General features: G+C 41.3%; 1 protein-coding gene across 2 annotated transcripts; it reads left to right on the top strand.

Moving 5' to 3' along the window:
• The first annotated feature begins 373 nt into the window (after positions 1-373).
• LOC134877286 (estrogen-related receptor gamma-like) lies at positions 374-27,260 on the top strand. 2 transcript variants are annotated; one of them, XM_063902746.1, is made up of 8 exons: positions 374-629; positions 12,921-13,172; positions 13,277-13,434; positions 14,852-14,968; positions 19,984-20,094; positions 20,808-20,987; positions 24,928-25,197; positions 25,438-27,260. In XM_063902746.1, the coding sequence occupies exons 2-8, from the start codon at positions 12,934-12,936 to the stop codon at positions 25,680-25,682; spliced, it is 1,320 nt and encodes a 439-aa protein (XP_063758816.1). In that variant the 5' UTR covers positions 374-629; positions 12,921-12,933; the 3' UTR covers positions 25,683-27,260. The 2 variants fall into 2 exon arrangements, with proteins under 2 accessions (XP_063758816.1, XP_063758815.1); XM_063902745.1 differs by lacking the exon at positions 374-629 and adding an exon at positions 7,539-7,895.
• Positions 27,261-27,266: the final 6 nt, after the last annotated feature.

Here is a 27,266-nt window from a genome sequence, read left to right on the forward strand (position 1 = left end):
AGATTAGTTTTGTAATGGTTACTTATCTAATCCATAGGTGCCCAGAAAAACACATGCCCTCTAAATATTCCCAACTGCTATCAACACATGCATCACATTCACATGCTGACTCAACATCGCTGAAATATGATGCTCTCTCCGTCTCCCTCCCTCTCTGCCTCCCTCCCTCTCTCCCTCTCTCCCTCTCTCCCATCTTTGCAAGGCTGCAATAGAAATCCCTCCTCTGTATCTATGGGAATACAGGAGCGCTGTGTGTCCTCTACCCTCCCCTCTACTCACCACCTCCCTCTGCATATAAGGGAACGCAGGCTGTGTCGTACCCCCCCCCCCCAACCCCCCCCACGCCACCCCTCTCCTCTTAGACACACTTTCTGTCTGACACTCTCAGGACGCCCCTGTGAGCCGGCTAGGTAAAACTCGGCACTGGATGAGTGTGAGAGGAGAGAAAGAGGAAGAGAGGGGAACGTGTGTTTATGTATGTATGTATGTGTGTTGGGAGAGTGTGTGTGTGTGTGCGCTGCTGCATCGCTGAGCTACAGAGACCGGAGGCGAGGAGAGCGTTTGTCCTTGAGACTGACTGACTGACTGCAGCTGTAGAGCGGAGGACCAGCCGGTGGATGAAACTGACAGTAAGTGCAGTACGATGAGCGGATGGTGAAGAAGTGAACGTAGGCTTCTTTTATTTACAGCTAATAGACTAATGTACTGCTTGCTTAGAAACAGTCCAGTGGGGTTTTCAAATGGAAACAGAGGTGTGTGTGTGTGTGTGTGTCCGACCAGGTGAAGGTCTGCTGTGTTCCCAGGTGAACTCATCTCTCAGGCTTTTTATTGGCTCCTATCAATACATGCTTTTCAGCGTCTGTAGGACTTTGTAAGCAGTTCAGTTGCAGTTCGTCCATATCAGTGTTTGTGTGTCGTTAAGAAAGATGTCAGTAAACACAACATTACTGTACAGCTCTTATTCCTCGCTGCTTCTGTTGACCGATCGATATTAGTTCTGCTTCTATAATTGGAAGTCATCATTTATGGAGACCCTCCAAAACGAGTCATTATCATGTGTAATCTTGCAGAAAATTACATTTTGACTGCTGTACCTCACTGTGGCCAGGAACCAGTGGACTGTGTTGAGCAGGGCTGAAGGATGACCGGAAGGTGGGGTTTACTTAGAAGAGGACCACGAAAGCCCGGAGAAGGGTGGTGTCAGGTGAAGGAGGAGGCCATGAGGCAATTATGGGCCTGGTGACACATTTTTAAGGGCATCCCAGCAGTGCCCTCATGGGTGCATCTGTATGATCAGATGATGGAGGACAGGGTGAGCGGATGGTGAAGGATTAGAAGGAAGAAGGGAAGGATGTGATGGAATCAGAGGAAGATTACTGGTGGTGTCGTGAGGCGAAACTGGCTCACCTGTGGAGCTGCTGACAGAATGTGTTAGAGAGGCTGGCTCTAGATACACGAGGAGATAGAAAAGCCAGCAGGCGAAAAAACATAAAGCTGTGGTAGACGTTTTTTTTTTTTTTAACCTTTATGACAGGATAGCTCTTTTAGTCTCCATGTACGTCTGTGTTGATTTGTTTATTGTAGACATGCTGACAGGGAGCCAGAGGGCTGAATTTGCCACCTGTGGAGATAAAAGTGATATGATGAGATAGACTGCTTGTGTGTGTGTGTGTGTGTGTGTGTGTGTGTGTGTGTGTGTGTGTGTGTGTGTGTGTGTGTGTGTGTGTGTGTGTGTGTGTGTGTGTGTGTGTGTGTGTGTGTGTGTGTGTGTGTGTGTGTGTGTGTGTGTGTGTGTGTGTGTGTGTGTGTGTGTGTGTGTGTGTGTGTGTGTGTGTGTGTGTGTGTGTGTGTGTGTGTGTGTGTGAGTGTGAGAGAGAAAGAGAGAAAGTGCATATAATAGTACCTGACATCAGCAGTAGGTGTGTGGTGCTGACTCCCAGGATTTTGTGTGTGTGAGGCCCGCACCGGTGGCTCCTCACCTGAGACTGTTCTGGGAACCAGGTGTGTGTGTGTGTTTAATGGGGGATAACTAAAGAAGGATGTGAATGAACCATTACAAACTATTCCACTTTATTTCAATAAATGCCAGCTAAGTTATTATTAGCGTATGTAAAATCACCTTTAAGTGCCTGCGAGTCTTCAATGTTTCTCTGTGCATTTGGTGTCAAATACTCATGAAATGATCTCAGGTTTGCCCCAATGGAATACTGTCTAACCAAATGCGTTCCTGTGCAAATGTGTTTTCCATTATTTAATTAAAATGAAAAATAAAATGTAAATATATGTAAAAAAACGATTTATAAATAATCAAACGATGGCTGGATATCATTACGCTGCTTTGATGTCAGGGTCCTCTCACTGGGACACCTGAATAGAGCAGAGCCATCGTTAGTGTTATTACTATCACCTGTGCTTTTCCTACTATGACAAGTCGAAAGGTCTGCTGTCACAGGAAGCAGAACTGTTAAGCCAATAGAGATGGTTAAAATAATGAAGCTGCAGTAATCCACATTACTAGGTTAAAAATGAGTACATTTAGATTTGAGTTAAACAGAGCTCTGTGCACACTGAAAAACTAATCTCAGGTTAGTAAATCCAAGTGGATTTATGTAGCACAATTAAAGAGTTGAACCAATACAGGGATGTTTACTTTCCCAGATGGTTTAATATGTGTATGTTGGCCACACTATAAAGGCAATATAGCTAAAGAAAACAATAAAAAAGAGAACAACATTAAGGGAAAAAAGACTGCTAGTTGGCAACTGGGTGACTGTTTTGACAAATCAACTGGAGTGGAAGGAAGAACTTGAAAATGTTGCACACATCTCTAAAAAGCAGTCATTTTAAACATTAAAAGTGAAAGTTTTGAGTTAATACTTAAACATATTTAAAGCTGGAGTTTAATCTTGTTATAGCAATACACTTACATATCGCTTTAAAAGTGTTTAAAGCGATATTTCGACTGCATATCTCAGATTTAGGCTAGTTCTATGGATTGGCATACCATCATTTCAAATCAAACCACAGTTTAAATAGCTTTTTATTGCTTTTAAAATAATCTGACTTTATCAAGCTGTGGTTAGTTGTGTATAAAGCTGCTGTAAGTGTAAAATAAATGTGTCCACTAGGGAGCAGTCCAGCCAAGTTATTATGTAGGGTATGTAAAGCACCTTCAAGAGACTGAGATTCTTCAATATTTCTCTGTGCATTTGGTGTCAAATACTCATACAATGATCCCAAATTAGCCCTAGTGAAATCCTGTATGACCGAATGCCTTCCTGTGAATATATGTTTCCCAGCGCTGACTCATTTCCTCCCCAGTGGGACTGTAGGATGGCCAGATAAGTGAAAACCATTTAAAGACCATTGACCCTGTGAGGATAGCGGCAGCAGGTCCCAGTAGCTCTAAGTGACATTTCTATGGTTACGTTTCTATGGCTTTAAGCCTTAGGCTTTCTAAGGTTTCTGTTATGGATGCCTGTGTGTGTGTGTGACCTCTGATCCCTTTACAGTGCACTCCAGATCAATACAATGAAACTGATCCTATTCCAATCTGTCCCTCAATACATCATTTAATGTATCACTTCCCTCCCATTCAACTATTTAAAGATACCATGCATACAGAACATAGTTCTTGCATTTCTATATCATATTTCTCTCTATCTTGTTTCCCCATCTTACTTTCAGCTTCACTTTCTCCTTTCTCTTCTTACTTTTGATTCCCCCACCCCTCCTTCTGTGGACCATTTAAGTGTCTGCGAGGTACTGTGTCGCTGCAGCGAGACAGTGGCGTTTGCACAGAGTGTCAATAGTCTTTCCCTCTGTCTCAGTAATTGATGGATGACTGTGAGTCAGGCATAAACTAAGCAGATTACACTCACTACAGCTGAGGGGTGATGCTAATGTGTGTGTGTGTGAGGTGGGGGTTGGAGTTGCAGAGTGACTGTCCAGTTTTGGAAGTCAATCCGACAGCCGTCCCCTGGGGTTGATTTTTGGTGGGTGTGAGTTTAGGCATGAGGGGAAAGTGGTGAACACACAGAGGCACACACAAACAAAGGGTGTTTGCTTCACTGGTACTTTTCCTTTTCTTCAGAGAAAAGGGATCATGTGGTCAATAGCTGGCAGCTGGGCACTCTGTTACAGGCAGCGTCCCTCTGGATCAGCTATTGAACTTCTGTCTTCGGTTTAGACTCAGCAGTGTAAAAAAATACATTTTGATGTTTAACTGTAGCTATGCGTGTTAAATTGAATTTGCTGCATTGAGCTTGTTCGTGTTTCTTGTTATTTCAGGATGTGACCGTGGTTCATGTCAATGTCCTCTTTGCTCAGTTTACCTGTCATTTGGGCTCTGTGATTTTTGTTGACGTGGTTTTTTTTTTATAAGCCCTTTAGGTTTTCTGTTCCATCTGAACTGTTCAAGCACCCCTGTAGTCCTTTCATATTTTTCAACTAAATTTGTTTTTGAGATCCAGCAGAAGGTCTACATTTATTAAGGTAGCTCTAAAACTCCTCCTGACTGATTTTGATATTTAAAAATAAAAATAAATATTCACTCAAATATAAAAATGTTAATGAAATGTATTCCTTTTTATTTTTGACAACCATGAATTGTTTTTACAATGGATCCAATTCTAAAATAAACAAATCTCTGTTGAATTTTTACCATGTGCACCATGCTAGTTTAGTGTGTTAGCATGCTAACATTTGCCAATTAGCAGTGAACACACAGCTGAGCTTATTTAGACAAGAAAGAGACTATTTGACAAATCAAACCATTATTATTGCAATTTTACCTGGACCACAGTGGTGGTGGTCAGACCTGCATTGTCATCCCTGGAGCCACGTTGCTAGCATAGCTAAACATTTGATTATTTAACTTAATCATTAGTTGCAGCCCTTATCTGAATTTATTTTGAACTTCTTTGATGATAAATATTCAATCAACAGATAATCTTTAGTGAGTGCAACTTCTTTTCTGTCTGTAACCTTTTTTTATTTACATTACCTGAAAGAACACCAACCTTTGACATAGAGCGATTTGAAGTGAAACAAAAAGCTTTTGTACAGTGGTACACAGTAATTATTAGATTATCTGAAAAAATAAACTACTCAGGTGTGTTAGGGTCAAGTGGCTTGCTTGACGCCACTCTGGCTTGTTTCAAGTGTGCCTTATATTGTTGTGGTACGTCTCAAGACCACTCGACCGGTGCCAAGGATAACATCAAGCATTGATAAAATGAGTAATCTCAAGTTTTGATTTCAACCTGAATATGTGAAAAAACACTCTGCTTTTTTTGAGCAAATAAGAGTCCATTGACGGCAGCTAAAGCCACGGAGCGATAAGAGACACTTCAATTAAAGGTCAACATTCATTTCCTAAATGGTTTATAAAAGATAATTTCTCAGTGCAGATAGTGTTTTATGTGATACATTAACTTTAAGAGATTTGATGTGATAGTAGCTAAGTGTCTGGCTTTTTGTATTTTATGGTTGAGATAAATTTATGTACCATTAGAAATCGCACTCTCTTTATCTTTTAAGGGGGATTTTTATTCATGCTCCTTCCTTTATGTTTGCGTGTGCTTGCGATCGTGTGTTTGTTTACACAAGTTAAATGTCTGTGTGTGTGTGTGGCTGCTGTATTTCTGTTGGCGATCTGTTTCATGTGGTGCGTAATAAGATAAGGACCACTCCATGCAGTCTGCTGTCTGGCCTTTATCTGAGCAGCAGATTAGCGCAGGTGATTTCATTCCTGTGGAGGTTGGTTAGGCAGGGGTCAGGTTGGAGCACGAGCTCAACGTCATGTCGAGGAGAGGGGAAAAGACAGGCCGAAACCAAAAAAACAGCAGAAATGTATGTGTACCAAACTCCCTTAACTCCGCGGCAGTGGTTTAGTCTGTAAGGGTTGGACTTGGATCCAAAGGGTCGTCGGTTCACGTCCCGATTGGACCAAAAAATATGGATCCTCCTGAGCCACTGCCGAGGTGCCCTTGAGCAAGGCACCCGACCCTGAAACTGCTCCCTGGCGCCGGGTACCTGGCAGCCTCCCAGCTTTGTCACCTATCCTGCATGTGTGGTTGTGTTTGTGCATGTACAGTATATCCTCTGTGTTTGTGCATGTATATCCTCCCTGTGTGTGTAAAATAAAACAGAGTGGGGAAAGAAATTGTTGAGATGGGCTTACCTGTGCATCTGCTGTAAATGGATTAGGATGCCGTGACAACATCTACCCCCAAGCTACTTACAGCAACTTCACTCTCTTTGAGAACTGAGAATATAGGCTAGTGGTGATTAAATTAAGTTTTATTTGTGTTAGTATGCAGAGTATTTTCTTATGTTGGCTGGATTCTCGACGATCCATGTTGGATTGAATTGTTGAACTGAAATCAGCACTTCACATGTATTTGGAGAATTTAGTTGGAAACTTCCCAGGAAAGTGTAACTGAAATTTGCACACAGGATTGCACCTGTTACGCACAGTAAAGTGGGTAGTGTTTAAATGTGTGTGCACATGTATGGTGGTGGCAGCACAAGGTATCACATTAGGCACATAGCCATAGCTGATTTGATCAGATAAAAGTACTGCACCAGCAGTAAGTCAGCTAAGGTTACAAACTGTGACCATATGTTCATTCATATTTGTGTGGGAATTTGAATTAAGACTTGACTTTGACATTAAAAGTGGTGATTTCGAAAGAAATTAGCTCTTTCTATTGATATGAAAAATGCTTCTTTATCAGCTGAATCTTTATCGGTTTATTTGGTGCTTTTTTTGATCCAACAAACTATGCAAGTTTACTTATAAAGCACATTCAAGCAACAAGGCAATTTAAATCACTTTACATTAAACATTTAAAGCCACAAAAAAAAAACATTCTTAAAGGGAAATTGAATACTGTTAAACACTATCATTAAAATGCCAAATAAAATACAATAATTATTTTATTGAACTAAAGTCAGAGACAAACAGCCAATATGTGTTTGTATACATTTGTTTAAGATGTATTGCACAAATTCAAATTGAATCAGGAACACAAAGATATTGATTTAAACTAATACAAAATCAGAAAAAAATAGCAGGCTGTTTCCACATTTAAGGAGCAGCAACCAGATTTGTTTTCCCTTAATGAATTCCTATAAATGATATTATTAATTACATATTCAATGTGTGTACATATTCATTTGATCTCAATTGACAGCTAAAAACACATTTCTGTTAGTTTTTCTTTTATCACTATTTAGTTTAAAGAATAACATTCACTGAGGTTTTATGATTTGTTGAATAAAAATAGTAAAAGCTTTTGTTCACAAACACTGCAAAGATCATTATACTCTTATAACATGTATTTGGGGATTTTCACATTCCTATATAAAGTTCTTTCTAAGAATTAAAACCTATAACATCCTCTGTTGTCATCTCCACCTGCCCCAGTGAGAGGCTGGCTCTGATTGGCTCAGAGGACATCCAATCAGCTGCCAGCCTAGCTTGCTGGGGGAAGGCCATTCAAATGTGTGTGGCTGAGGTTTCATGAGTGCCAGCTCCAGCCTGGAGACCCTTGTCACACACAGCCAGCTAGTCACAACAGCCAGGACTTCAAAGGCAGCCAGAGTGTGACTGAAAGGAAGACACATGCAAGGGAGGACAATGAGAGCAGCTGAGGTGTGACACCACAGAGGAGAGGGCAGTAGATGGAGGCGAAGTTTTGAGGCATAGCAAAGAGAAAGTGACAAACAGTTCAGTGAGAGATACAGCTTGTAGAAAACAGAAAGAGTTTAGAGAAGGAGGGCAGGGAAACACATTCATTTTTCTCCTCTACAGAGCATGGTGGCAGAGTGCACATGGATTTAGTCGACCTTTACCTCCCAGAGTGTTTCACCTACCACTCTGACACAGAGTAAGTACCTCCACCTTGCACAGCGAGCTCAAAGTGTATCTTAAAAGTGACACTGTGTATTAGCAAACTGAGCTAGAATTGTAGAGATAAGATATGAATGTTGGGACAATGTGTTTCTGTGTGTGTTGATCATTTAAAAGTGTCCATTTGCTTGTGTATCTAATATATGTATACATTATCTATATATATTACGTATGTGTGCTGCCCAGATATCATGAGCTGTGTGATTTTGATTTTCAAGTTGATTTCGATGCTTTAGTCAGTTTCCTTCCTCTGTTTATTTTAAGTATGAATTACTCAGCACAAAGTGTTGGATTGTGACAATTAGGGTCCATCACACTCAAGACAATCCAGTCTAATGAAGAAGGGATAATATGAGTGGTAAACGTATCCACAGGGTGTTCTCTTTTCCTCCACCTTAGGTAAAAACTGTTGACTTGCTTTTACAAAATACGTTCTCCTGCACTTTACTATGTCATTGTTTCTCTCAAACTACTTGTCTGTGATCCAAAATACTTGCTGAAGTGATTTTCGTGAGTAAGCGTAAGAACATAGAGTTTCTCTCCTGCTTTGGCAAGGTTTCAAAGAGTATTTCCCGGCTGGTGTGAAGGTTTATTTGCATGCTTACAGTTGTCATTGTTCAGCCTGTTTGTTTGATGATAGTGAGGGAAGGTGGTGAAGGCCAGTTTGAGACACCCCAGGAAATCCAAGGCTGGTGAAAGTCTACACAAAGCAGCAGAAAGCCTGTGAAAAAATGTGCGAAGCAGCTGCCTGATTACCTCGGGACAGCTTTTTGATTGCCTTACATTTCTGTAATCATAAAAAATCAAGTTCATTACCATCACCGCTGCGCTTTTATCAGCTGTGGCATAATTACTCTTGCTCTGAGAAAAACATCCAGGACTGAGAGTTCCCCATAGTAGAGAAGATGAGCATTGCAGACAGATGGTGAGGTGGACGTACAGGTCGGCCGATTGCTGGTGACTGAAAACCAGATGAAGAATGGTTAAAAAAAAAAGGCAGCGATGGCCGCAGATGATCCCCTGTCTATCCATGTTTCCAGAGCCTGCGGGTGCAAAGCTGCAGCCACAGACACCACATCTCGCTGCTAACAGCTTCGCCAAAGCCTGACTAAGGCTCTTACGGCTGGCTTGGTGTGCCACTGATCCCTGCTCATCTCCTACTGGCTCATTAGCACAAAAAAAAAGACACTACTGAGACCCCACTGACCTAAATAAATGCTCCTCAGGGTTGTGGTTAGGGCTAAAGGTCAGTATTTGTGTTTCTTGTTGAAGAGTTGCCTTTTCATTTCCCTAAGGCCTGTTTCGCCTTCATTTTCTTTATATCTCTTGGTCACTTCCCTTCCCTTTTTTTCAGCGTTTCCCTTCCCTCCCCCTTTTCTCCTCTCTCCCTCCCTCCTTCATCCGCTGGGTCATTGTCTGCATTATGACTCTGCTCATTTGAAAGTGAGTGTTGCCGTCTCTCTTTTCTTTCAACACCCCCAGGTTAATGAGCCACAGGCACAGCCCCTTTCTTTCTGTCCCTTCCCGGCTTTTTTTTCACACTCCCTCTATCTGTCTGACTCTCTTGTAATTTCCTCCCGCCTCTCTTCTTCTTCACTCTTTCTGTTTCCCTGTCGTTTCACGCTGAATTATTCGCCTTTGTTGCCAAGGTGCAATTAGAGTTGTTTTGGATACTGGGACACAAAGGGGTAGAAAGGTACGATAACTTTGAATACCCACCGACACACACAGACACACACACACACACACACACACACACACACACACACACACACACACACACACACACACACACACACACACACACACACACACACACACACACACACACACATCCTCTCTGATTTATCCCCGCTGCATGCCTCTGTAGAAGCAGCACCAAACGTCTATTGATGTGCATTTATTAGGAGTGGTAGTTTAGTAATCTGTCAAAGTAAATATTACATCACATCTGATTGCCCAACTCGAATGCCATTTCATTATAAAAGTAAAGCAACTCCCCCTCCCCCCTCCTCCTTCTCCCTTGCGATGCATTATAATGGGGGAGCACAAAGTATATCTCACTCTGTATCTGTCAGAGACTTGACACAGCAATATGGACGCCTGTGATTGATAGCCAATAAGTGAACCAGTGAGTCACTTTAAAAGCAAACTGAAATCTCGCCATTGTACTGTTTTATAGTCGTCGAAGTGGATTGGGTGAGAGATGTCAACGGGGGAGGGGGTCAGATAAAATGTCTTGTTTATTCCTTATTGAGTTGACATGAGAAAACTTTAGAAAAAGGTGTGGTAGCGTTGGGAAAGTTTCAATTCTAGTAGTGAATTGATAGCATTGAATTTCAGTTCTGATTGAAAAATAATACCACTTTATCTTAAGGAATGTTTTTTTTTCTACGGAACCAAATCCTTAAAGTTGCACTATTTTTGTATCACCAATGGATCAAATAACTTGGTGTATATGGAAACCCAACTGCGATTTATTACCGCCATCTCTACAGGGATTTTTATGGCCCTCACACTAATGGTTTTGGTTTAACAACTTCAGGATATTGATTCACTCTCACTGTTCTTATTGAAGTTTTTTCCTGTCCAAGAAGGGAGGCATTCGGTGAAATATAATTAAACTATCAACTACCTTGGTGGCTTGTTGAGCCCGATCTTTAAGGGGTTGGTTGAGACCAAAAAAAAGCTACAAAGTGCTATCATTGGACTTAGTAAAAACAGAACTTCTTGAGAAAGGACACCAAACTTCAATATGCTTCGGCCAATCATGTAACTGCAGAACCAGAGAGGTCATAAAGGAGGACAAAGACTTTAAGTGTTGCACAGTTCCTTGGCATTATATGGATAATTTAAATGACACTCCCTCTCCAACGAACATCGCTTTGCCACGTATCACACAGCAACATGATTTGGTGTGAATCCAGCCTTACATTCGTCGTATCACCAGAGATGCAAATCAGAAAAGAAGCTAATGTGTCTGCTGAGTAAAAAGTTGAATGTTTGCCAGAATGTACGCCATAAAAACTTTTATAAGGGCAATGCTCAACGTTGGTGAAAATACAAATGTTTGATTGCCCATTTCAGACAACAGCAGCCAAGATTACATTACACTGACTGTAGATGTTGCTTATTATTATTGTAGAATCATCTACTGTTAGCTCCAATGGTGTTTTCACTTGTTGTCAGTGTGTTTCTTGTGGGTTTGTAGAGGGGTCACTAGTGCGTGCCCATGGTTTACTCTGGAGGTGGTTAATAGCAGCCAGACTTTTTGCCTACCAAATGACTTGCGGCCGAGCGAACACTGATTTACATGGCAGGAAACCGACTGAAATGGTCTTCCACCTCATCGTGTGTGTGTGTGTGTGTGTGTGTGTGTGTGTGTGTGTGTGTGTGTGTGTGTGTGTGTGTGTGTGTGTGTGTGTGTGTGTGTGTGTGTGTGTGTGTGTGTGTGTGTGTGTGTGTGTGTGTGTGTGTGTGTGTGTGTGTGTGTGTGTGTGTGTGTGTGTGTGTGTGTGTGTGTGTGTGTGTGTGTGTGTGTGTGTGTGTGTGTGTGTGTGTGTGTGTGTGTGTGTGTGTGGTTTTACTCTGCATGTGGAAGTGTGTGAGACAGCATTGGTCTTTTTAAAAGTTGGTCTGGCGACAAACAGTTGCATGCCAGTAACGTGTCGGGGTGTTTATGGAGACACTTGCTTAAAAATGTGTCCATGTGTATGTGTGAGTGTGTGTATGGAGCTTTAATGTGTTCCTGATCACATGAATCTGAAGTGTGTGTACAGAAGTGGGAGTCTGTCTATGGTTCTTATTTTTACATGCACACACGAACGCCTGACGCCACAATGTGAGTGTGTGTATTCAGCATGTGTGTGGGAGCGCAGATCACATGCCTGTGAGCCTATTGTACACCTCAGCTGGTTTCAGATGCTTTTTTCTCCTTGTCCTGGTGACAGACAGTCTGTTGTGGTCACATCCCGATCCAATAATAAAGCAATGGTACACACTTTAACACGCAGGCACAGGAATAGTTCTTCTAACAATAGTATTTTTTTTATAATTGAAAGACTCTAGATACATTTATATTTTTGTCATTAGAAAAATAATCAGATATTTTTCAACAGAAGAAGTAAGTTTTAATATGTGGGTGGTCGTTGCTCAAAACCCTTCAAAATTGACTAAACTTCTCTCTTAGTTATATAATTTCAAGCATGTGTTCATGTCTCATTCAATGGATAATTGTAATGGTAACAATTAGAGTATGATGAGTAACTAAGAGACACTATGAGACAATGGAGAGAAAGATCAAATTAGAAAGCGAAGAAGTTGGCCGCATTTGGATGGTTGTAATGATGAAGCAGATGATTTCTGGTTTAGCTATTTCCCTATGTTTGCTTTAGCAACCTCCCTCTTTGAAAACAAAGCAGTGTAATGGACAGCAGCTTTGCATGTGTGGGGAATCACAAACGGCTGGTTTAGATAGGGCTGAGATGGATGGACGCATGAAGGGGTGTGGAGATGGGAAAGTAAAGTGACATATTATTGAGGAAAAAAAGGTGTCGTTGAGACAAATATCTTAAGCTTAAGCTTTTTTTACATTAAACTATCGATTAACAGTGATGGTTTTTAAAGATGCAGATTTTTTTAATGTCGGTGTGAATGATGCCTGACGTTATAAAATGAGCCAGTTATTAATATTCATAAGAATACCAAGGTGAATCATTATATAAAGCTGACTTGAGATAAAAACTAGAAGGGTACTAAGCGCAGACAACCAGCTAGGCTAAATGCCCTATCTCGCAATGCTAACAAATGTTGCGATTAGTTATGGGTTCTTCCTTGGCTTTTGCTTTACCCTTCACCAAATTTCATGAAAACCGGGTCAGTCGATTTTCAGTAATCCTACCGAAAACCGAACTGAGACACACATTCCCTTTGGTGCAAATTTGAGCATTTATCCCATATTTGAACAATTCTCCATTTTCTTTTCCTTCTCTCTTCTTTCTAGTCATCTTGGCAGGATGTCAGTGAGGGGCTTGGACCCCACCTGTCCGTCCACTATAAAGCGTGAGCCCGCCAGCCCCAGTCCCAGCTCTCAGGGCGACGTCAGCCCGGCCCAGCCCAGTCCTGGAAGCACTTCCTCGGACACAAACTCCAGCTATGGAGCCCTGATCAAAGGCCACAACCTCATTAATGGGCTGGACTCACCAAGCCTCTATGGCCACACAGCAGGGTTGTCCAACAATGGAGGAGCAAACAGGTTGGTGTATGCATTAAACTGTCCTTTATTTGATGTGTGTTTGAGTAGAGGTACTATAACTATCACACACTTGACCCCATCATTTCCTCTCCATCTCTTTCCAGGAGGTTTGTTGAGGAGGAAACCCAAGTGAAGTGTGAATACATGCTGGGTTCGGTGGCCAAGCGTGTGTGTCTGGTGTGCGGTGATGTTGCCTCGGGCTACCACTATGGTGTAGCCTCCTGTGAAGCCTGCAAGGCCTTTTTCAAGAGGACCATCCAGGGTAAGAGAGAGAAAACCACACAAATACATTATTTGAAGATACATGTTTCACGCTCGTTTTTCCCATAGGCCAAAAAAAATACTACGAACAACTTATTTTTGGACTTGCTACTCTTCCAATGATCACTCTGATTGAGAGTTTGAAGAAAGACTGAACAAGTAACAGATATCTAAAAACAAAGAAACCACCATGGCATTTTATGCTTTTTACCAACCTTGCTTTCTGGAATGTCTGTGACGTCGAAAGTGACAACAGAAAGAAAGACAGAAAGTCATACTTTTCTACTGGCAAGGTGAAGTTTATTGGCTATTTTTAGCAGGTTGTGCTGAGTTTAATACACCTGCATAAACATGCTAATTTTAGTGGAAAAAAAGATATTAGTAACAGAGTTTATTGTGCATTGCTGATAAGGTCTTCCTGCATCATAATAAACTTGTTTTACTAGAAACATGGTGCAGGTACAGTCATTTGTTTTGGGATAAACAAACCCCATCAGTTCACAGCTTCCGCCTCCTGCCTTTAACTGCAGAGAGGATTTAGATAAAGACCTGTTTGCAAACAGCCGATGTGTGGTTAAACTTCCAGTGCATCATGTATATAGTCAACATACTTTGAGTTTAGGCTTTGCAGTTTCAGATAACATATGGGGCTGAATGTGGTGCACATCCGCCTCACTCCTGAAAGCAATTAGTGGCAGCGGCATGCAGTGTGGGTGTATTAAAAGGATTGTCCTGTGATCTTCGGGCCGGCAGCCCAGGTCGAGGACTCGGCAGACTGTGATGTGTTTAGACCTAAAAGTTGGCTACAGTAAATTAGTTCATAGGGCAACCCGGATGAACGGCTGTCGGATCAACTGGTGATGTCTGGCTCATCAGATACTTCCTGTTTCTGATAGAGGGTGGCAGCTGAGTGCGCCTGCAACTGGCTGAATGCCGTCAGGATTAACCCACACTTTGGCTGCCATGTCTGTTACTCTTAATTAGTTGTTTGGACTATGTGTTTTTGTATGTGATTGAGATGAAAAGTCAAAAAGGTAGAAATGTTTTTTGAGTTATGTGTTTTTAAAAGTGTTTTACAACCCACAAGACTTAATGTGTTCCTCAATCATTTGATGGTGCAACTTATTAGTTTCTCACCCAGCCTGTGAAACAGTTGTATGTCCTCTTCAGCTTGTCAGGAATTTTGTCAAGTCTGACAGTTTGACTGACTCCCCCTAACGTTATAAAAGCACAACAATAAATCGCTGTAGGACCCCTTTAAAATCCCCCGCTGTGACACATATCAGCTTTTAACAAGATAATTGTGAATCTCACAAGGATGTTTTTGTCAGAACTAAATCAACAACTATATTGAAATATTATCCATTTTTTAAAAAAGCTATATTTTTTATTGATCTATCTTTCTTTTTCTGCTCCAGGTAACATTGAATACAGCTGCCCAGCATCCAATGAATGTGAAATCACCAAAAGAAGAAGGAAATCCTGCCAGGCCTGTCGATTCGTGAAATGTCTGTCTGTGGGCATGTTGAGAGAAGGTCAGCTATACACAAAAACATCACTTTCACACCTGGGTCAAAACATTGTTTGAGCTGCTATTTTTTGGGATTGATTGGTTGGTAGTCTTGGCCGAATTTCAAACATCATCCTTAAGAAAGCTAAGACAGAGAAATCGGACCTAAAGATTGAAGGCTAACACAAGTCTCACTGCTATTTCTATGGTGTGCATTCCTGGAAACAATACCCCATAAGACCAACTGAGATTCTCTTAATATCTCACCTGATAAACCAGCGACGCCATGTACTGTAGTTCTGAAGACTGCAGTGAAACCTAAACCGTCTGACAGTTAAACTTCAGGCCCTTAGTGCCAGCTGTGATGTGTGTAGGTCTGTGTATGTGTAGTAAACACAGGAAGGAACAATGCATAGCCGTGTCTTTGAGAGGGCTGCTAACTGTTCAATTGTATCAGTCTTTGCTTCACCAGTTCTCCTCCGAAATAGCTCCTGGAAATCTGCCAGTATGTGTGTGTGCGACACTGCTGCTGCTAAGATAATGGACAGAGTTGTTGCTAGGAACTCCTTGTTCCAAACTTTAGAAAATTACTTTTGTAAGGAAAAAAGTGACACATCAAGATAAATCTTTTTTTAAGTAGGGGATGTTATGGGTATAGGAAAATTAACTTCACTAACCAAGCTAATGACTTTGGCTTTATAATTTAAAATCATAATTTCAAAACTTAAGTAAAGTTGTATAAACATAAAATTCATCGAACTTAAACAGGCTCTCACATTCCCAAATCTTTTGTAAAGATACTCTTTATGATGCAAAACTTCCTTACATATTTTTAGATATTAAAATTATGTAAATATGGTGGTGACATTTATACGTACCACACAGAGAATCTGTGACAGTGATCAGGTGCTCATTAAGTCTGACTGTGTGCCAGTCTGGTGACATAGTGTCCAGATTTAGAAGTGACTCAAAAAGGAAAACATTAGCGACCTCCTACTGTACCTTATACTGCTGCATGCGCTGTAGGGCCGAGAGATGGTAATAAAGAGAGGAGAACAGATAACACATATGTGTTTGTGTCTTTGTCTTTGGTGGGTTCACTTTTAGGATAGAAGAATAGTAAATGTAGATAATTAAAGCATTTTAGTGTACACCATTTAATTAATTGAAGAGTTATTGAAGAGGGAGAAAAATGATTGCTTACCGCTTGCTAACTCTCTGTTAGCAGCTTATTAGCTTGTTTGCTAACGTGACAATAAGTTTACACAATTTATTCAATAAGACATATTTTTATATTCGTACATTAAAGTGGTATATCACAATGAGCTACATTAGCTTCCTCCACTTTAGAAATGTGTTCCCTCAGCGACTTGCATTACTGATTTCTAAATGTTACCATTTCAGATGGTGGTTTGTCCAGGCATTTATTAAAAGCTACATATACACATATCTTGAAGATGAAATTAGGTCAAATTTGACATTAGCCAAGTTCCTTTCGTTTACATTTTGTATGTGCTAGCACATATCGTAGTGTGCAAGCCATTTATTACCATACTTGTAGGTGCGATCACTTTTGGTTTGACCTCAAATAATGTAAAAGTTATGTTGTTGTAGTTATCCTGTTTACAACCTTTGCACTATTTTCTTGTAATGTCACCATATTCCTTAGCAATACTTTTAGAAGTTTAATGTTATCATAACTCATAGAAATTCCATCTAAAACTGTGAAAATCAGATCCAAGGTGTTATTTACTGGAATGATTATTTAATCCCAACATCTCAAAACACACAGCTGCATCTGTTTATTGCTGATGTGTGTCTCTGTATGTTTGACTTATGGATGAACAGATTTATGGCAATCTTTACACGCGTATCAGTTTGTGTATACGAGTTTGTTTATCACATGTCAGCCTGTACTCACATTTAAAGGCACACCTCTGTGTTTGTGAGTGTGTGTGTCTGCCATTTTTCTAAATTAGCTGCTTTTAATAGGGCAAGGGCATCAACAGCATCCCAGTCCGCCTCTCAACCCCCTTCTCCTCTTGCCACCCCCTTTTGCTTTCCCTTCCCCCTCGTAAATTCCTCCAGATGCCTTGTGGGATTCCTGGACCTCCGTGAAATGCGAACTGCCCCTCGTAACTCCGATCGTAAGCGCCCTCATAACGCGCTTCATCGTGTCTCGTAATGCCCTTCTTCCCCGGAGAGGCCACAGTAAAGGCTGAGACAGAGGAGCTGTGAGGTTTAATGGGGAGAGTCAGGGCCGTATTAAATACACGGCTAAAAGACATATAGACCTGGGGCAGGATTTGATTAAGCCCTGTTTAGTGTTCAATACTACAGTTGCTGTCACTTCTAAGCGCAGTAAAAACATGTATGTTGGCAAAATGTATGCAATATTTTCAAAATACAGTTCATCATACGGATGTAATTGAGTGCTTCTGTTTTTTAAATACCCCTATAAGATTTCGGAAGTGGTGCAGCAATACCTCTCTAAAGTACCTTCTTGGTTTGTCCTTAAACGACTCATCCCACTTCCTGCTGCCCGAATTGATTTGGTCCAAGGTGTGTTAATCATCCCATGTTAATCTGTATTCTGAGAAATGCAGAAGAGTGGGTTTATGTTGGTTTTTTGCCGCCAACTTTCTAAATCGTTTTCATTTGAGAAGCAATGTGTAAGGAATTTAAAGTCTCAGTGGTGTTGTGTTCATTTGTCACAATATCATAAAAGCACAGGATTGTTTATACTGAACACATGCTGGTGGCAGCAGGGATGGAGGCTGATAGGTAGGTAACCCAGATCAGTCCGGATCAGCGGCTTTGTGTCAGTGTTCCTCAATCCTGCTGCTCTGTGAGATTCCCATGGGAAGATCCAGACACCCTCAAAAGAAAGCTGAGTGATGAGAGCAGGGAAAAATAGATCAATGTCTGAGTAGTCTGTGTTTATTGAACTCTGGTGGGCTGTAAAGAAAACAGGGAGGAGGTGAATGTGTGCCTGTTATCCACCAAAGCTATTCTTGGGCTTTTGGTTGTCAGCACATTCCACAGTGAAGAGTTACACTTAACTCTGATGTGTGCGTTTGAATAACTGTCAGATCTGAGCATAAACACGCACACAAACATACCCGTATAAAACACACTTTTCAGACATATCGAATGACCAACGTCGTTTGATTCAATCCATTCCTTCGGACAGTTGGTATTAATTCAGATGCACAAGTAAGTGCCCTCATCCCTTATCTCACACCTTGGAGTGGCACCTGCCAGGGTAATCCACACTTACTATTTGCCCCGCATTACATCATCGGAGGATGAGGGGGGAATGAGTTTACCCAACCAATCCCTTCTTTAATTCCCCACACATCTTCAGCTCTTCCTTTAAACCCCAATATTTACATTTTACACATTTTAAGAATAAAAGGAATCTTTAATCCATATCTTAACACATGTTGAACCATCATTTGTGAAGGGAAGTATGTGATGTCACTTTTTTTCCAATTGAACTCCACTCAATTCATACCAATCAGAGGAGCTGCAAGACAAATCCTTCCTTGAAAATTGATTGAGATTTGAAAATATACACATTACTGTAAAAATACTCGACATTGTGGACATTCTAAAATTATCCATCTGTAAAAATCCTCCACCTTCCATGAAACATATAAGACATATTCCATAGTAGTGTTGTGAAAGGGCTTGTTAGTACACAGCAAAGGTCATGAATCCGATTCTCAAACCTTTGCTTGGTAATAAGAAGTGCTTGCTTTCCATCAAACCTCAGTTCACGGTACATTAAATAATAAACCTGAAATTCTATAAAAAATGTTGTTAAAGTAATGGCTTAACTATTAACTGACACAAAATGGCTTTTCAAACCAATGATGCAAAAATACAAGAACTATGTTCAACCCAACCACATGGCCTGATGTAAAGGTTATTTAATGTGGATGTTAATGCATGCTCTCCATAAATATCGCAGAAGTCCAGGAGGAAGCAGGCTCAAAGGGATGAAGTGTCACAGTGAGGTGTCAAGTGGGCAAATAATACCCTCAGAGTGCCATTATAGATCTATCCAGGGTCACTATGGCCTCTGTGTGGACTAGTAACCCAACACCATTACTGAAGGCTTCCTGAGTCACGTTCACACTCGCTGGACACATTTTCTTTAGAGATACACCTGGCGACTGTTATTCTCAGTTACCCACTGTGCACACACACTCTGTCACACAGTCTTAAATCCCCATCTCTGTGGTGACAAGCCTACCATAATGCTCGTTAAGGTAAGCAGTTGTCATCAGCGGCTCTGGGTGTCGTGTTACAGGATGCGTGCTGCTGTGCCAGCATAAGACATGTTGCGTCCTTGTCTCCTTGAGATCGTTAGGACATGGGAGTGGATGATTGGTCGATGGTTGACTGCTTTGAATATGAAGCCTCTTTACGGTAATTGATTACGTGAATGAACAGTAGGCTGTGGTCATAGTTACTGTTTTCAGCTACGATCCTTTTAGCAACGATAACGAAATACAGTGAATTTCAAAAACGTTCCATTTTACTCAGAATTAATAATAATATTAAACCTCTACTTCAACAAACTAACCATGATTTTCATCTTAAATCACATCATCTAGATGCATTTTTATGCACCTGCAGCAACGGTATCAGTGTCCAAAGGCAAATTGTTTTCCGGTTGTTCCTTGATTGGTCCTTCCCATTCCCAGAGGAACATTTTTCAAATCTGGTACAAACCACATGGTTTTGGCCATTCCTGTGCTAATTAGAACAATTTGACTAAATAATTCTAATATTCTAAGTAGAGACATTTTGAACAGACGATGATGTAAACACGCAACCTGATTTGTTGGCGGACTTAATCATTAAATAAAAAAACGCATTTTTTACAATAGTGTTTGAAATATTGAGTACATATGTATTCAGTCCATATTAGTGACTCCACTGAGTGATTTAAAGACGGCCCGTTATTAAAATTGTAATTTGTGTATATTCAAGTGCATCATGAATGTCCTGGTGTTTGTGTTTCTGAAGGTGTTCGCCTGGACCGGGTTCGAGGTGGCAGACAGAAATACAAAAGAAGAATAGACGCGGAGAACAGCCCGTATCTGCACCCACAGAATGCCTTGCCTCAGAAGAAAACATGTAAGTGAAAAAAACAAAAGCCTGCATTATATTACCCATTATGAAAGTGACTGTAGTACATAATTGTTGAGTCTATGTTGATGGATTGCTTGATGGTAGATATTAGAGCCTCATGTTTTATCCGTGATGTGGTGTGCAAGTACACATTTCTGTGATGTGATGTTGTCTGTCGCAACACTAAATCATTTTTATAGCTTGTATTTGCTAATGAGTTGGCATCAATCAATGCCAACTTTTATAAAGTGAGACGTGAGACTTTTTAATTGGCTGAAATGTACATTGTTGCCATGCCGTACATTTAGTCAGAGAATCTGAATTTTTCACAACTCATAACATCTACTCATTATTCTCAATGTCGGTTAATAGTTTGCTCTACAAAATGTCAGAAAATAGGGAAAATTGTCTATCCAGAGGTGATTTCTCTAAATGTCTTGTTTGTTTAGTACGAACCAAAAAGATATTCATTTTAATATCATATTGAACAGAGTAAAACAGAAAACATATCCACATTTGAGAGGCTGAAAATGACGTTTTCTAAAATGTTTGCTTCAAAGATAACTTGAACAATCAGTTATCAAAGTATACAGCTTTTGTTCTGTCAATAGTTATAAATAAGTGGACTAAAAGTTGCAGCTCTCTTAAAAATCTTAATTTGAAGAAGGTTTTTACTGGAAATAAAATACAAATCTCATGTATGTTTCCATCCCTCTCAGTTGTTGGCGGTATGGTAGAAAACAAGGTGGTGTCTCTGCTGCTGGTGGCCGAGCCAGAGGGCATCTTCGCCATGCCGGACCCCACTGTCCCTGAGAGCGACATCAAGGCTCTGACCACGCTGTGTGACCTGGCTGACAGAGAGCTGGTGGTGAACATCGGCTGGGCCAAACATATCCCAGGTACCATCAGTCATGCAGGCAGTTGTTCGCTCACACACTCGGTCGCAGACATTAGCTCACATTAAGTCTGTAATCAGATCAGAGGAGGAGATTGTTTTGACTTGTGGTTGCCAAGATGCCCAGAGGACAGAGGGTATGTTGGTGCGGCTGTGTGTTATCTGTCACTCATCCCCTTTGTGTGTGTGTGTGTGTGTGTGTGTGTGTTTGCGCGTGTGTGCACCATGCCCTTGCTAACCAATGTGCGTCCGTAATAAATCAACCAGATGACCAGTGGCTACCTGGAAGTTCTAATTCATTTCCTGGGCTGCGGACACCTATGAATTACGGAAATCCTCCTGACACTTGGACCACACTTAGCTTCTCCTCTGACACAGGAACCGCAGTAGGAACAGTTCCCCCCCCCCCCCCCTTTGGATGAGATGATGGAAAGAAGAGGGAAAGTGCATTCTGACAGCTTAGTGGGATTGAAACGCTGGTATGCAGCTATGCTGGCGGTTGCAATCTTATGCGGTGGCAACAGAGGTTTGCAGGTCTGCTTTTGATACTTGGAAAACTGTTACAACACACAAATCAAAAACAGCACCAGCCTTTATTCAGAGGCATTTTTCACACTCTGAGAGGTGTGTACAGTATCAGGCCACCCTGGGGTGTGAGCTGCTCTCAAATGACAAACTAATGTCTTTTTCCATTGACAATTTGACATAGCAGGAGTTGGTGTCCTATAACTATTTAACCATTAGTCCAAACCAAGAAATACTTAGTTGGCAACAATGTAAAACACATTTTTGAAAAGCTGGAAAAAAATCATTTCTGTCTACAGAGTGAAGAAGTCAAATGTTCACGGCTTCACGGCTTCCAGTTTTTTCAATGTAAAGATTTGGTTCTTTACTCGTTGTGAACTGCTGGCTGGACAAAAACAAGCCTTTTAAAGACATCACTTAGTGATTTTCTTCCAGTTCACCTCAAAATCTCAGCAGAAACATATTTGAAATCCTACTATTGATCCCAAAATGTTCAACAGCAATAGATTAATCAGTAATACATGTAATCATGATTTCATTAGCAGAGACCAGTTTTTATATCTCTCATTACTATCTCTTTCTCACTCTGTCTTTTTTCCTCTAACTGAAGCCCTGACTGCTTTATCAGGTGTGCTTATACACACCCAAAACATCACCAGGGTAACACCTGGGTTTTTTGTTGATGTCCTATCTTTGGTATGCTTACAAAACAAACAAAGCAGGTGTGTGTGTGTGTGTGTGTGTGTGTGTGTGTGTGTGTGTGTGTGTGTGTGTGTGTGTGTGTGTGTGTGTGTGTGTGTGTGTGTGTGTGTGTGTGTGTGTGTGTGTGTGTGTGTGTGTGTGTGTGTGTGTGTGTGTGTGTGTGTGTGTGTGTGTGTGTGTGTGTGTGTGTGTGTGTGTTCTTGTATCTCTGCTATATTTGTCCCTGCATTTCTTTCAACAAAGTGGACATGAAGCAACCATTTGAGCTTGTGTTAGTGTTTGGTGTCTCTCATCAGCATTTCCATTGTGCTGTTAAAAAATAAAGAAGAGCATCACCACCTCCCAACTCCTTATCACCCCTCCCTACTTCTCACCCCCCCAGGCTTTGCTGTCTGCCTCTTTTCTCCCGTTGTCGACTCTTTATTGTCAGTGCACGAGACAGACTGAGTCCGACTGATGGGTGTATTTGTAGCCCTCTGCCAGGGGAGGGTTTTGCTGGGTGAGCGCCCGCACACACAGCAGATACCCACCTGAGGGGACTGAGAGACGGAAAGCCATGTATTCATCCAAACTGTCAAGCTAATTCTACTCCGAAATGTCACGAACAATGAAACAATACGAAACAAAAGGTGAATTTCCATCAGGCGAGATGAGGAAAAGAAAAAGGCTCCTTTATTTAGAGAAGAGGATAGGGTTGTTAAATACCTAATCAATAGGAGGCTAGCAGTCACTGTTCACTAGTGTCATGTCATTACCGAGGCCTAGATGAGACAATAGATACCACTCTCATGCCTGTACAATAAACATGGAGCCGTAGCCGTAAGCATGGTAGCCTAGATAATCATAACTACCTGAAACAGGAGCAACAGTTTAAACAATAACATGTGCTGTTCAATGTTTGTTCTTATTTATTTAAAATATTTCTTTGAGTTGGGCTAGGCAAATAACCCAACTCAAAGAAAATGATCTTGCCGTTAGAGCCAGGATAGCTGTTACAAGGATTTAAGCTAAGCTAGTCTAAATAGTTAACCGTAGCTCTAACAAAATGGAACCTTTCCTTTTTCAATTTATCAGAGAATGACAGAAAATGAAACAGAAGGAGAGCAGCAGAGAGGCACATCAGACATTGAGAAAGTGAAAAATGATGTAAAATAATATAAAAATGGGAACCTTTTGAGTAACTAGAGATGAGATAATGAGAAAAAAGATAAAAGAAAAACAATGGACAAAAGCATAATTTAGTTGATGAGGTAAAAGACATCTTGACAAATAAATAAAGGTAGATCAAAGGGGACACCACAAAGAGACATAAAAAAAAAAAATCAAAAAAGACTGCCCCCTCCTAGCAGCGTAATGGCCATGTCACATCAGCTCTGGATGACTGGCAGGCCACACAGGCCCCATCGGGGGGAGAACCAGGGTCTTGGGCAAAGTGGCCCGGCCATCTGAGTTCTTTGCCCAGGGGGAGGTGAGTGTGATGGGGCTACTGTCCTGGCTGCTCCCCCTCCTCTGTGTCCAGTCTTATCAGCGATATTGACGGTGATGTGCTCTGAAGTCTGAGGGCCAGACTGGCAGATGAGCTGGCTAAAGACCAACTGCCCTCTTTGCTTTTGGCCTTTTTGAGTCCGTGCTTCAAGTTGGCTGTCAAACGTGTGCGTGAAAGACGACTGCGGTGTGGCTTGGAGTGTGTTTCTGTTGATATGATACAACTAACACTGGCTAGAGAAGTATCCTCAAATGTCATGTCTCTTTATTGGACTCAATGCCCTTTGCCTCATCCCTTTAAAACACGCTTTTTTCTCTTTATTGAAGGTAAACTTGTATTTGTCATTAAAATATATCAATATATTGTCTAAGATTTCATCACACAGTCCCCAACACACACACTCACACAGGTCTCAGTCCCTGATCGATGGTCCGGTGCCAGAATACTGATCCCTATCGACCAATGAAATTGTGCACAGACAGCGTTTCCAATCAATCAGGGAGCGATAGTGGGGAAACGGGCGCCACTCACGTCCCCGTGGTGATTGTAAAGAGCACTGGATCCTGATAACAGTCACCGATGGTGTCAAAAACACAAACGCCCCCTCCCCTCCTCCCACTGCTCTGTAAAATCATCTGTTTAATTACAGTAAACGCGCGTGTGAGTGTGTGTATGCAGGTTTATGCGGGGGACGTGAGCTGGTTTAATCATGCTCCTGTGGGGTGTAATTGTCAATCAAATTGGGTATGTCCCACAGACTGTAATTAAATTTACCCCCTATTCAATCCCTCTGTCCTTTGTTATGCCCTTTGCAATGCGGTCTTCTAATGCAGCAATCGGTATGATCAATGATATTGTTATACTGAATACAATGTATTATTTATGCTGGAAACAGTCCTAAATAAATAATTTAGGTAGAAGCAGCAGGTTGAAGGAATTTCGATACAACATAAGAAATAGTTTAACCAACGTTTTTTAAGGATTACTCCAGGGATTTATTATTGCCATTATTAAATTGGGGGACTTGTGAGAAGGATTTGTGCAGCAGAGGCTCAAATATCCTGAATTATAGTCCCTTTTTAAAGTAGGATTTAGTCTTAATATGTATAGTCCTGTGCCCAGCAAGGAACGTTATTGGTACAGAACATTGTAAGTAAACAGACCTTTATTTATAATATGCGTCCCTATGCAGAGTGTCCCTATAAAATCTTGCTTCCTCTTGTATCTCCAGGCTTCCCCTCCCTGTCTCTGGCTGACCAGATGAGTCTGCTGCAGAGCGGCTGGATGGAGATTTTGATCCTTCGAGTGGTGTTTCGCTCGCTGGCCTTGGAGGACAAGCTGGTGTACGCCGAGGACTACATCATGGACGAGGAGCAGTCGAAGCTTGCGGGGCTGCTCGACCTCAACAACGCCATCCTGCAGCTGGTGAAGAAGTATAAAGCCATGGGGCTGGAGAAGGAGGAGTTTGTGGTCCTCAAAGCTATTGCGCTCGCTAACTCAGGTATTAAGTTTGTCTTAATACTTTGTTTTTGAACATTTTTTGCCATTATAGCAATTTGCCTCCATGGACGGTTGGTTGGACTATTGGATTGATTGTCATTAACCTATGTAAAGACATTCAAGGTCCAAAGAGGATGAATCCTAAGAATACAGATGCTGGTTTTTACTGGGAAAATAAAAAGTAGATCACATTTACTTCCATGACAAACCTTAATTCCTGACTTCCCTCTTTTCCTTACAGACTCCATGCAGATTGAGGACTTGGAGGCAGTTCAGAGACTCCAGGACGTCCTTCACGGGGCCCTTCAGGACTACGAGGCCACCCACCGCCCGGAGGACCCTCGGCGGGCTGGCAAGCTAATCATGACCCTCCCTCTCCTCCGTCAGACGGCAGCTCGCGCTGTCCAGCACTTCTGCAGCATCAAACAGGACGGCCGTGTGCCCATGCACAAACTGTTCCTCGAACTGCTGGAGGCCAAGGCCTGACCCCAACTCAGACAGCCCCCAGCTCCTTCCTGACTCCCTGATGCAGTGGGTAACAGGAAGGGAAAGATAACGGGTAATGGTGGGGTTTGACACCATGTATTTGTCCATTTCAGCTTTGACTTAAAGTTTTGATTCTGCAATATTGGCGGGAAGTATGTTTTATAGGCAGACAGACGAGACATTTTTAGAGCATCATCCTTCCAATTCTCATTGAAAGTTTGAATGAATCGGTTTGATTCTCCTGTCAACCAGGACATTTTCATCGTTGCTGTTTGCGCTGACCTGCTATGAAAAAGTCTAAAAGCGGACGAACAGACAGCATTAGAACAGAAGAAGCGCCTTCTATAGATATTTATATTAACATGCCAAACGTAGAGCTTCTCTGTCAAAAGACCCATGATACTTGAAGATCCTGATGGATTATTTCATCCATCTTGAAGCCTGTTAATCTGCATTCTAGTGCGTTTAGAGAGCCTTTTGATGATTTGATTTTGTTTTGTCCTTTTGAAGATTAAAGTTCAATGTGTCCTAAGAGGTAAGTCTTGCCAAAGAGTAAAGACTCGTACTATTAATACCAGCATTGGTCCACAATAATATAATGTGGCCTGTAAGACATTCACATAAACATGTATCCCTGCTGTGTTGTGTATCGCAAATTATCTAACCACTACATTCATATATAAACGATTAAAGGGAAGCTATAAAGTGGTCGACATCTCTTATAACAATAAGCGGCGTCCTTATTTTAGTAGACATTTTCAGGGAAAGAGTACTTAATGATACGTAATACAATTGTTCGACAGCAAAGTGTTATTTATTTAAAAGTGGCTCTGTTGGTTTGCTGTTTTTTTTTTTATTTCCTAATGTGGCATTAACAAAGAGTAGGTTAAAGACATTACAGCGGATAATACTTTTTTAAAAAGATTTTTAAATGATATAATTGTAAGATAATTTTTTACTAGCTTCTCTGCTACAGCACTGATGTACCATATCATTTCTTCGAGGCGACATGATTATAATTAGAGAACGTACTTGAAGATCATAATGTCGTGGAGTTGATGTAAACCCGTAGATAAAAAATGTAACTATGTAAATTGGCTGCCACACTGTATAATCTGAATTAGGGAGGCATTTGATGTCCTTTCTACGGTAGAAGTCTATGTGTAGGATGAAATTTGTGCACTACTTTTAGCCATAAAGTCTGGGGGAACTGGTGATGGCGCTGTGTTAATCTGTTAGTGTGTTTTGTGTGAAGAGTAGTTATATCTAAAACTTGTCTTTTTTTCCCCGCACATGATAAATGAAGGGATTAAACTGGGTAGGAAACACAGTACAATAAATAGAGGTCTTGCTCCTGAAGTTACTGTGACGCTATAACGTGCATATTTTTGTGACAAGATGACAGCAGCATAATGCCGTATTAAATGTATGTACTGTACGTTTTGCTGTATATACGTCATGTCTTATGCCAACAGAGATGTTTAAAGATGCAAATAAGCTTGGTTTGGATGAGCTGTGCCGTGCTATTTCATTCTCAGGTGGATTCTTGGGCAATAAACATGATCCCCTTAATGCAAAGCTCAT

The sequence above is a fragment of the Eleginops maclovinus genome, chromosome 15 (assembly GCF_036324505.1).
Source record: "Eleginops maclovinus isolate JMC-PN-2008 ecotype Puerto Natales chromosome 15, JC_Emac_rtc_rv5, whole genome shotgun sequence".
In the NCBI taxonomy this organism is placed as follows: domain Eukaryota; kingdom Metazoa; phylum Chordata; class Actinopteri; order Perciformes; family Eleginopidae; genus Eleginops; species Eleginops maclovinus.